The 12,309-nt window shown below is 54.9% G+C and overlaps 1 protein-coding gene across 2 annotated transcripts in view; it reads left to right on the top strand.

Annotated features, from left to right (window-relative positions):
* The window catches only part of LOC146869214 (uncharacterized), a 231,573-nt gene that overhangs the window by 147,417 nt on the left and 71,847 nt on the right, over positions 1–12,309 (top strand). For both annotated transcript variants that reach the window (XM_085643563.1, XM_085643637.1), the window contains exons 6-7: positions 2,625–2,745; positions 2,847–2,934. In XM_085643563.1, the coding sequence (XP_085499689.1) occupies positions 2,625–2,745; positions 2,847–2,934 (209 nt within the window). The remainder of the gene's footprint in view (positions 1–2,624; positions 2,746–2,846; positions 2,935–12,309) is intronic.

The following is a 12,309-nucleotide window of genomic DNA, read 5'->3' as shown; positions in this document are numbered from 1 at the left end:
TGATATAATAGAGGATCACAGGGAGTCACCGTGCTGGTCATATTTTATGTTTGTAAAGCACGAACGTATCACCCCCTTAACGTTTCAAGGCCCTAGGGTCCATTGTGGAGATTAACTGAGCTATTGCCCAGAGTCCCATGATGCTGAGCTGCTGTCAGTGCCATGGCTTGAACCGGGAATCCCGCGCTCCGGAGTCAGTCGCTCTGGCTACTGCACCACACCTCTTACCGCTGGTAAGGAAGACGCTCCTATTCTGAGTTAATAAAGAATGTTCATATCTAAAAGACTGATAGGTAGAATGGAGCCTTTGGATTCAATTCTTGTCCCTACATTTTCTACCCTTTTCTCATCACTGCCCAAGGTAACCTTCAAATGGGTCTGCTTCATCTACCCCAGTGACAACAAGCATTGGCAAAGGCAATAGGTCTCATCTATGTTAGAGCTATTGGCTTTGCCAAGGTCTTTTAGCTCTGTTGTATCGCATTGAGGCTGCTGTGCAGCATTTTTAAATGTTAGTGGCAAAGACTAAGGTGGTGTGGAGGACAGTGAACTAGAGTAGCGCAGGGCGGAGTAGAATAGTGTAGAATGGAGTTGAGTGATGTAGAGTGGTGGAGGGTGGAGTGGCATAGGGTGGATTGGCGTAGGGTAGACTGGCATAGATTGCAGTGGTGTACAGTAGAATAGAGTGGAGTGGCATGGAGTAGAGTGGTGTAGAGTAGAGCAGCATAGAGTGGCATGGACTGGAGTGGCACTGCGTAGAGTGGCATAGAGTGGAGTATTGTAGAGTGGCGTAGAGTGATGTAGAATGGAATGTAGTGGCATATAGTAGAGTGGCATAGAGTAAAGTGGCGTAGAGTAGAGCAGTGTAGAGTAGAATGGCATAGAATAGAGTGCAGTAGAGTTGCATTGTGTGGAGTGGTGTTGAATGACGTAGGGTGAAGTGGCGTAGAGTGTAGCGGCATAGACTGGAGTTGAGATGCATATAGAGGCATAGATTAGATTGGTATAGAGTGGAGTAGCATAGAGTGCCTTAAAGTTGAATGGTGTAGAGTGGCGTAGATGGGGTTGGTGTTGTGTGCAATAGTGTAGAGTGGCATTGAGAGGCATAGAGTAGAGTACCATAGAGTGGAGTGGTGTAGATTAGAGTACAGTGGTGTAGAGTGGCATAGAGTGGTGTGAAGCGCCCTCCCTGGCAGACTTCAGAAAGGAACTCAACACCTGGCTTTTCAACGGAGAGATGGCACCCACAGCCCATAGGGCTAACGGTTCTGCGGTATGCAAATGCTGATTGATTGGAGTAGCTTAGAGTGGCATTGTGTGGAGTGGAGTGGAATAAAGTAGACTGGTGTGGAGCAGGGCGGAGTGCTGTAGAGTGCCGTGGCATTGAGTGGCATAGAGTTGATTGGTGTACAGTAGAATGACGTGGCGTAGAGTGACATTGAATGGAGTGGAATGGCATGGAGTGGCGTAGAGTATAGTAGCAGAGGGTAGAGTGGCATTGAGCAGATTGTCGTGGTGTATATTGGCAGAAAGTGAAAAGGAGTGGCAAAGAGTAGAGTTACATAGAGTGGCGTGAATCGGTGAAGAGTAGAGTGGAGTGGCTTAGAGTTGAATGATGTGGAGTTGCATAGAGTGGTGTAGCGTTGAGTGCTGTAGTGTGGCATTGTGTGGAGTGGCATAGAGTGCCATAGAGCAAAGTGGCATGGAATGGAGTAGCGTAGAGTGTAGTTGCATAGAGTGGAGTGAGTGGCGTAGAGTGGAGTGGAGTGGAGTGGTGTGCAGTGGCATATATAGTGTAGCGGAGAGTGGCATAGTGTAGTACAGTTGTGGTTACAAGTAAATAAAGCATTGATAGAAATGGAAAATAGGGTGAAAGCAACATAAATGAGAAGTTGTAGGTATGCCTGTGTTAAAAAGTAGGAAAACACATTACACATCCAGGAATAATATTGAAACTCTTACAAATTAGAAAATAATTGTGTGTTTTAAAAAATGAGGAAGAACACGTACTTGGTGCATGCTCCCGGGAGGAGGTAACACAAGAAAGAAAGGGAATCCTACGGGAGTTAAGCAATTGAAAGACTGCAAATGAGAGTGACAGCGAAAACAATGGTATTCTGTTGGAGGGTTGTGAGCCCCTTGAATTGTAAACAATATGTTACACAGCAAATGTGCTGTGTAGGTGAGACCTACAAATGAGTTCCGCACACCCAGCCACTTCTTGCCGTCATCTTACAAAAACATTCAGCTGGATCCACCACGCCATCCCAGTCGAGTGCTACAGTGACAAAGTAGATGGATCACGCTCTCTAGGATCACCACACAAAACCAACCACCATGCCTGTAAAAAAAACAAAATAAAATCCTCTGTGAAGTCTTAAACAGGGAGCTTCAGGAGGTGTAGGTTGTAAACATGAGCTATATTGGACAAATATGTCCCCAAAAACTTGGTAAATGCCTGCAGAGTTTGCAGGTGGAGGGTTGGGTGTGCGTGTGAGTTTTAATGTAGAATGTTTCCGTGCAACGGCTGGTGCATGGACTTTTTCACAGTTTCGTTTATTTGCTATGTTCTTGTGGTTGGTGGGATCTGTTCCTTTTCCTGAGTATGTTTGTTTTTCCTGAAGGATTCCAAAGGAAAGTGTTCCAGCGTGGACAGCACTGCGCTCGAGAGGCAGTACCAGCACGACCCGAAGAGCTCATTCAAGTTCACTCTGGACGGGACGTCTTACCAGATCAACTTCAAAGGCAAGTGTGTTATGTTAGCCAATCTGCTTTTGTTGGAGCAGTATGTGTTTTATTTTCAAGGCCTATTTACCAAATCTGCCCATTAACCACCCTCCTTGCAGAAATGAAGCAGACTAACCTCACAAATTGTACTCACCGCAAGGTCCGTCGCCGACCCCTATTTGTGGGAGTGAAGCCTGACTCAGCCAGGTAGGTCTCTACATTGCTTGTAAAAGGTTTTGTTATGTTATGTAAATTGGTTTTATACAGCAAATTTTCACCAGCTGTTTTTTGGCGCTCTCCAATCTCAGACAAAAAAGCAGCTTCAATTAAAGGCTTTTTTAAGAGCCAGCTCATTTGGTTTTTCCTAAAAAGCGCAAAATTAAAATCTATGCGTAGATGTGAGGGCAGGGCGTTCCATAGGCTAGATGCTTGTATTGAGAAACTCCATCCTCCAACGTGTTTTTTCCTGATTCTAGGAATTCTCAGAAGATTGGCAGATAAGGAGCGAAATAACACATATTTCCCACTTTTGAGCCAATAACTGGGGTCTATGTTTTCTTTTCCAGTGGCCAGTTGAAATATAAATAACAAAACTGTCCATATTCTTTGATATTATCAGAATATGTGGGAAACAACAAAGGATACAGCCCAAACTTTTTTTCCAGAGAAAAAAGTGAAAAATTCCTATTTCGTGAGGGCATTGAAGCTTTTAGGGTGTTTTTGTTTCTTCACAGATCCATGTGGATGTTTTATTGGGTTTGTTGCTCAGGTGCTCGTTGTATCCGAGAGACAAAGGAGCAAGTTATCTGTGGGTCTTGTTCTGACCACCTGCCAAAAATGCTTAGGGTGACTTTTTCTCGTGAGTGAAACAAAGCAATGAAGTGCATGGAAGGAGACAAATATTGGAAGTTACACCCTTTTGATCAATAAGACAAAAAATATCATGAAACTGCTTCCAACCCGCTGAAGTAGAAAGTTAAGATAGTGATATGATTTATGTGCCCAGAGGCTCTATACGCAGAGACATCATCCTAAAACGTCTCAGCCCCATGCCATTGCATGTTATTGTGCTACAATACAGTTAAGCACATGCTGATGAGATCAAATGAACACAGAGCAGACATTTTGATGTTGCGGATGATACAAAAAGAAGTAAAATCACTGAAAGCTGGTATTTTTGTATTTTATCTGTACATACCGCTAAAAACAAATATAATTAGAAAGCACTTTTTAAGGTGTTCTAGAGGTGATCCATGACTAATACGTAAAGTAAACATATACAGAAATGGCATGTTACAAATAAATAAATCTATTTTTGTTTCCAGTCTGTTTAGTATTAGGTCCAGGCCTTTTCAGACTCTTTGAACAACAACTGTTGGACAGGCCTCACAGGCGGCTTGCTCCCTCCCCGCTCGACAGGGCCCGAACTCCGGCCCACCTGGCATATCCCCGCGGCAAGCACCTGTACTCCGTCTCCCGACGGACCCTCTGCCCTCGGACCCCTACTCATCACGGGGTCCAGCCCCACCGGCTTCCCCGGCCGGGTCAAGCCGCCATCTTGGGCCCTGCACCACGCGGCCGCATGGCCTCCCCTCGACCCTAACCCCGGGCCTGGCCGGCCCCGACATCCCGGCACCACCCTCCACCCAGGACGTGAGCGGACCACTTGGCAGGTCAATGGGAGAACGAAGTGTCAAGGGCTCTTCCCCCCGCCAGGTGCCGATCGCCTCCAGCTCCCCCAGGCGCTGGCTCCACCCCCTGCTGGGTGTCTGGACACCTTCATCCCGGACCCTCCGACCTCCAAGTGCGAGGGCCCGGACATCAAAGGGCACCAGCCCTATAACTGAGGCAGCTCCGGAGCAGGAAGGCAGTTGTATCCTGGAGTCGAGAGACACCGAGTGAACTCAACCCTGACGGTCTACTGGCGCTGCCGTAGCCCGCTCTTGTGAACCATCGTCCTGCCTACTGGCGCTGCCGCGGCCTTCTGCAACCTTCATCTTCCTGGGACCTGCTGGCGCTGCCGCGGCCCGTTGTAACGACCATCCTCACCGGGACCTGCTGGCGCTGCCGCGGACCGTTCATCTTCCTGGGACCTGCTGGCGCTGCCGCGGCCCGTTGTAACGACCATCCTCACCGGGACCTGCTGGCGCTGCCGCGGACCGTACATCTTCCGGGGACCTGCTGGCGCTGCCGCGGCCCGTTGTATCGACCATCCTTACCGGGACCTGCTGGCGCTGCCGCGGACCGTACCACCTCACCACCAAGCTCGAGGATTGTGAGCTCAGCATCATCTCATCCGAACTACCTGATTGGTAAATAGACTGACCCGCTACCCCCTTCCCTACCTTACGAGACTCTAATCGAGGGGACCCCTGAGTCCAGACCTCCTTGTACCATTCTACCGTATCGTAACTAAGTACCTATAAAGAACAGTGAACCTTATCCGTGTGTGATATCTGTCTGTGGGGGGGAAGTTACTTGTCTGTACGATCGCTGGAGACGGCTCTCCCCGGAGACCTCTCCCCCTGACCCCGGCCGGCCCTCCCGGTCCGTCTACCTTTTCTAACATTGGTGGCCAGCGGCGCGATCCGAATCACCGCGTAATCGTACAGAAAGTAGCTCACCCCACGACATAAGCACGATGTCGACCAAAGATAGCAGCTCCACCGAGAAATTCCAAATGGAGAAATTAGAAGAATACAACCACCGCGAACTGAGACAATTTTGCATAGAACTTGGCATTGCTGCCACCGCCCTGAGTACCAAGGATGATCTAAAGCGCGCTCTGGAGTCATGGACAGAAACGGGGGTCACAGGACCCTCCGACCAAACCAGCGTCACACCAGAGGGGAACGCCACGGCTCCCGAGGAGCGGGGAACGGGCCTCCCGCAAGAGGAGATCCGAGAAAGAGACAGAGTCAGATTACACGAGTTGGAGATGGCACGACTCAAGATGGATGGGGAACTCAAGTTAGCTGAACAGAAACTCAACCTCGAGCATATGCGGCTTCGAGAGGAACGAGAAGAAAAGCAGAGACAGAGAGAGCTGGAAGAGAAAAAAATAACGCTCGAGCACGAGCGCCGACTAGCGGAAATAGAACTGCGCAAACAGAATAAGGAACTGGGGGTGCCTGAGCGACCACACACCCCGGGGCCAAGTGAGAAAAAAGTTCACATCCCCAAGGATGTTGTCCGCGAATATGTCCGAGAAGACGACATACAACAGTGGTTTAAAGCCTATGAGATCGCAATGACCTCCCACCGGATCGACCGGAGTGATTGGGGAGCCGGACTTTGGGGGAGATTTATCAACGAGGGTCGCGATGCCCTGCTGCAGCTCCCCGATCACCAAATGTCGTCCTACGACCACATGAAGGCTGCCCTCCTCACCCGCTACGGCCTCACGCCCGAGATGTACCGCCAGAGGTTCAGAGATTGCACCAGGATCCCAGGTACAACTTGGGTAGAATACGTGAACTATTTCAGCCGGGCATTCGAAGGTTGGATCAAGGGAAGTCAGGTCACCACCTACGAACAACTCTTCAACCTTATGGTATGGGAGCACCTGTCAAACAACTGTTTCGTCGAGCTCAGGCAGCACCTACTCGACAGTAAGCTGACTGACCCCCGGCAGCTCGCCGCCGAAGCTGACCGGTGGGAAAGCACCCGAGTGGGCCGGAGAGGGCCCCACGACCAGAACAGAGGCAACCAAGGCCAGCACCGTCCTCGGGGAGGAGGAGGGGGCCAGGGGCGAGGGAGAGACGCCTTACCAGCAACACCCGTGGCCAGCACCCCGCCTCCGGCCGGCCGGGGCAACCCCCCCGTTGCGGCCTGGGTACCGAGCCAACGTCACGTGCCACCGGTGCCAGCGACTAGGCCACTACGCCAATGACCCGAACTGCCCGCTAAATCAAACACCCAAGCCCCGCCAGGTAGCGGCCTCTGCCCTAGGGGAAGAGCAATCATCGGAGGGACCCGAAGAGTACGAGCCGGCCCAGCAAGGGTGGGAACCGGCCGCCATGGTCCTGGCATGCCTAGGGGGAAGAGACATGGTTCCGCGGGCTCCCCTACCCGCCAACACCAGAAAATACGGTCAGTGGGTGACCATTAATGGACAGAGAGCCGAGGCCTTGCGTGACACCGGCGCCAGCGTGACGGCCGTCCGCTGTCATCTGGTGAAGCCCGAGCAGATCCTGCCGAACATTCTCTGCCCCGTCCGCTCGGCAGATAACTCTGAGAGTATGTGTAAGATGGCCTGCGTCCCGTTTGAATGGGGAGGGGTCTCCGGCCTACTGAAGGTGACGGTCCGGGACGATGCCCCCGTGGACTGCCTCCTGGGGAATGACCTCGAGAGTTCCCCGTGGGCCACCGTCGAGAAAAGAGAGCACCTGGGGATGCTGGGCCTCCCGGACTGGGCCTGCATAACCACCCGATCCATGGCCGCCCGTGCCACCCCCCGATCAGAAGAAACCGAATGGCCAGCACCTCCGCCCCCGGTTGCCCCCGTCGAGGACAACGGCGAGTCCGACCTCCCGGACCCGACTATCGAAGCAGACGCGCAACACCAGGACCTTCCGGATCTGGCTCAGTGGCGTCAAGAGGGGGGGCCCACCCAAGAACAGTTCCGCCAGGAACAAAAGACCTGTCCCTCCCTCGAGGGACTCCGCCAACAAGCCGATACCCAAAACGCCGGGGACACCACCGGAACCCACTGGGTCTACTGGGACAACGACCTGCTCTACAGCGAGCAAAGAATCGCCGAGCTGGGGGCCGGTCGAGTTCTGGTGGTACCGCTCCGCTTCCGAGACTTTCTGCTCAACCTGGCCCACGATGTCCCCCTGGCTGGACACCTGGGCCAGGACAAAACATACAGTCGCCTGGTGACCCACTTTTTCTGGCAGAAAATGAGGAATGACGTCGTGAACCACTGCCGATCTTGCCCCACGTGCCAAGCCAGCGGGAAGAGTGGTCGGAAGCTGAAGGCCCCTCTGCAACCCTTCCCTGTGGTCACCACCCCGTTCGAGAGGGTGGGGATAGACATTGTGGGGCCTCTGGACCCCCGCACGGCACAAGGACACAGGTTCATCTTGGTACTAGTGGACCATGCCACCCGCTACCCCGAGGCGGTGCCCCTACGGACAGTGACAGCTCCGGTGGTTGGCCGGGCCCTGATGGGGATCTTCTCCCGGGTAGGCTTCCCCCGAGAAGTCGTCAGCGACCGAGGTACGAATTTCATATCTAAATACATGAAGTCCCTCTGGCAACAATGCGGGGTCACCTACAGATTCACGACTCCCTATAACCCCCAAGGGAACGGACTAGTGGAGCGTTTTAACCGCACTCTCAAGGGGATGATTGGGGGATTGGAAGAGCCTCTCCGTCGCCAGTGGGATGTACTACTCCCGTGCCTCCTCTTCGCCTACCGAGAAGTCCCCCAGAAGTCCCTCGGCTTTAGCCCTTTCGAACTCCTGTACGGGCACCCTGTGCGAGGGCCCCTCAGCCTAGTCAAGGAAGGTTGGGAGATGGCCCCCTTAACGACCCCTCCCGACGTCTTCAAATACATCCTGGCCCTACGAAACCAGACCCGGCGCTTCAGGGAGATGGCCAAGGCGAACCTCGAGGCCAGCCAGGAGGACATGAAGAGGTGGTATGATCACAATGCCTCCTCCGTTGAATTCGAGCCTGGGCAGCAAGTATGGGTGATGTCCCCCACCGAACCATGTGCCCTGCAAGACAAGTGGACGGGGCCCTTCAAAGTGGTCGAGCGAAAAAGCCCCGTCACTTACCTCATCGACATGGGGTCCCCCCGGAACCCCCTGCGGGTCCTCCACACCAACCGGCTCAAACCACACTTTGTGCGCTCCGAACTAAGCCTCTTGATGGCGACAGACAGTGGTACAGAAGAAGACTCCGAGCCCCTCCCGGATCTCCTAAAGACTCAGGAGAAGGACGGCTCCGTGGATGGGGTCCGGCTCTCTGACGCCCTCACTTCGGAGCAACGCCAGGACTGCCGGGACCTCCTGCTGCAGTTCGCTGCCCTGTTCTCCCTCACCCCCGGGGTCACCCCTTGGTGTTTGCACGACGTAGACACCGGGGACAGTCCCCCTGTCCGGCACCGGGCCTACCGCGTACCAGATCGGGTACGGGCCTGCATACAGGAGGAAGTGGCCAAGATGCTCACGATCGGGGTCATCGAGCCCTCGGACAGTCCCTGGGCCAGTCCGGTTGTATTAGTTCCCAAGGCCGCTGCCCCCGGCACCGCCCCTGAACTGAGATTCTGCGTCGACTACCGGGGCTTGAACGCTGTCACCCGGACCGACGCTCATCCCATCCCCCGAGCAGACGAGCTGATCGACCGGCTGGGGGCCGCCCGCTACCTTAGTATCTTCGACCTAACGGCGGGCTACTGGCAGATCGGCCTCACACCCAGGGCTCAGGAACGGTCAGCCTTCTCCACCCCCGATGGCCACTATCAATTTAAGGTCATGCCCTTTGGCATGAAGAATGCCCCCGCCACGTTCCAACGTCTTGTGAACCAGGTCTTGGCGGGGCTCGAAGAATTCAGCGCTGCCTACCTGGACGATATCGCTGTATACAGCCGCCACTGGTCCGACCACCGCCGTCACCTCCAAGAGGTCCTCCAAGCCCTCCAGCGGGCCGGCCTCACCATTAAGGCCGGCAAGTGCCAAATTGGCCAAGGGTCTGTGACCTACCTTGGGCACCAAGTGGGAAGCGGGCTGGTGGCCCCACTACAACTTAAGATTGCCGCCATCCAGTCCTGGCAGCCCCCCGTCACCCAGACCGAGGTCCGAGCCTTCTTGGGGCTCACCGGCTACTACCGGCGGTTCGTGAAGGACTACGGCAGCATCGTGGGGCCCCTCACGGGTCTCACATCCAAGAATCAACCGAAGCGGGTCAACTGGACTCCTGATTGTCAAGCGGCCTTCGAGGAGCTGAAGGCCGCCCTGTGCACCGCCCCGGTGCTCCAGGCCCCCGATTACAGTCGGGAATTTGTGGTGCAGACCGACGCCTCCGACCACGGCATCGGAGCCGTCCTCTCTCAGTTGAACCCCGAAGGTCATGACCAGCCGGTGGCCTTCATCAGTCGACGTCTCCTGGCCCGAGAACAGCGTTGGAGCACCATCGAGAGGGAGGCATTTGCAGTAGTGTGGGCCCTCAAAAAGCTCCGACCCTATCTCTTCGGTACCCACTTCCGGGTACAAACCGACCATCGACCCCTGCAATGGCTGATGCAGATGCGGGGGGAGAACCCAAAACTCTTGCGCTGGTCCATTTCCCTGCAGGGAATAGACTTCACTGTGGAGCACCGACCAGGCCAAGACCACGCCAACGCGGATGGCCTGTCCCGCTTTTTCCGCCTCGACGAAGAGAGTCCCCAAGGAGATGGGTGACTCTCCCCGCCTTCAGCTGGGGGGGACGCATGTTGGACAGGCCTCACAGGCGGCTTGCTCCCTCCCCGCTCGACAGGGCCCGAACTCCGGCCCACCTGGCATATCCCCGCGGCAAGCACCTGTACTCCGTCTCCCGACGGACCCTCTGCCCTCGGACCCCTACTCATCACGGGGTCCAGCCCCACCGGCTTCCCCGGCCGGGTCAAGCCGCCATCTTGGGCCCTGCACCACGCGGCCGCATGGCCTCCCCTTGACCCTAACCCCGGGCCTGGCCGGCCCCGACATCCCGGCACCACCCTCCACCCAGGACGTGAGCGGACCACTTGGCAGGTCAATGGGAGAACGAAGTGTCAAGGGCTCTTCCCCCCGCCAGGTGCCGATCGCCTCCAGCTCCCCCAGGCGCTGGCTCCACCCCCTGCTGGGTGTCTGGACACCTTCATCCCGGACCCTCCGACCTCCAAGTGCGAGGGCCCGGACATCAAAGGGCACCAGCCCTATAACTGAGGCAGCTCCGGAGCAGGAAGGCAGTTGTATCCTGGAGTCGAGAGACACCGAGTGAACTCAACCCTGACGGTCTACTGGCGCTGCCGTAGCCCGCTCTTGTGAACCATCGTCCTGCCTGCTGGCGCTGCCGCGGCCTTCTGCAACCTTCATCTTCCTGGGACCTGCTGGCGCTGCCGCGGCCCGTTGTAACGACCATCCTCACTGGGACCTGCTGGCGCTGCCGCGGACCGTTCATCTTCCTGGGACCTGCTGGCGCTGCCGCGGCCCGTTGTAACGACCATCCTCACCGGGACCTGCTGGCGCTGCCGCGGACCGTACATCTTCCGGGGACCTGCTGGCGCTGCCGCGGCCCGTTGTATCGACCATCCTTACCGGGACCTGCTGGCGCTGCCGCGGACCGTACCACCTCACCACCAAGCTCGAGGATTGTGAGCTCAGCATCATCTCATCCGAACTACCTGATTGGTAAATAGACTGACCCGCTACCCCCTTCCCTACCTTACGAGACTCTAATCGAGGGGACCCCTGAGTCCAGACCTCCTTGTACCATTCTACCGTATCGTAACTAAGTACCTATAAAGAACAGTGAACCTTATCCGTGTGTGATATCTGTCTGTGGGGGGGAAGTTACTTGTCTGTACGATCGCTGGAGACGGCTCTCCCCGGAGACCTCTCCCCCTGACCCCGGCCGGCCCTCCCGGTCCGTCTACCTTTTCTAACAACAACTAATGGCCAGTAAATTTTCTCTTGAAAAGGGATCAACCCTAAGGTGACTCACCTGACAGCTGCACTCCACCAGTGCCTGAGGGTGTGTCTCCAAGCTGAGAGCTTCTCCGGCTAGCTTTGTGTACACAGCCTTGAGCTTCAACGTGCCTTGGTGCTTCGTAGGGGTGGAAGAGCTGCAATTTAAAGATGTGCTCGTTGCATGAAGAGCCACATGCAATTCTCCTCAGAGTTTCCCTTTCTGATTGGCCGCAGTTTGTGCTTCTTACAGGAGCCCCTGCATGCTGTTTTACGGGGGTCCATGTGAGCAGCAGTAATGCCTTCTTCAGGACAACCGGGCAGCAAAGCTGGTAAAATTAACAACATGGTGCCAGCCGCGCACGCCGACAACACTGTGAAGGCTGGTCGTCACACAGAGAGTGCACTGCATTGGAGGCCCCACTGTAGGATGCCAGGCCACACTCTCTGTGTGCCTGCGGCCAGTACCACAATAAGAACAAGCATTGGCATAGCTAATAGATCTCACCTTTGAGACCTTAAAAGTATTTAGTTATGCAGCACAGTATCCTTGGTGCAACCACAACAACTGTTGCGTGGCTAAACACTTTTAAGGTCCCAAAGGTGAGATCTATTGGCTATGCCAATGCTTGGTGTGGTTGTATGTGTGGTTGTGTGGGTGTGTGGTTGTGGGTGTGTGTGTCGATGTGTGGTTGTGTGTGTGGTTGTGTTTGTGTGTGGTTATGTGTGTGTGTGGTTGGGTGTGGGTGCAGTTGTGGGTGTGTGGTTGTGTGTGTGTGGGGGTGTGGGTGCGGTTGTGGGTGTGTGTGTGGATGTGTGGGTGTGGTTGGTTGTGTGGGTGGTTGTGTGTGTGGTTGTGTGTGTGGTTGTGTGCATGTGTGGTTGTGTGTGTGGTTGTCAGTGTGGTTGTATGTGTGGGTGTGTG

Source organism: Triturus cristatus, chromosome 1_1 (genome assembly GCF_964204655.1).
Source record: "Triturus cristatus chromosome 1_1, aTriCri1.1, whole genome shotgun sequence".
In the NCBI taxonomy this organism is placed as follows: Eukaryota; Metazoa; Chordata; class Amphibia; order Caudata; family Salamandridae; genus Triturus; species Triturus cristatus.
This window is presented reverse-complemented; position numbering and strand designations above follow the sequence as displayed.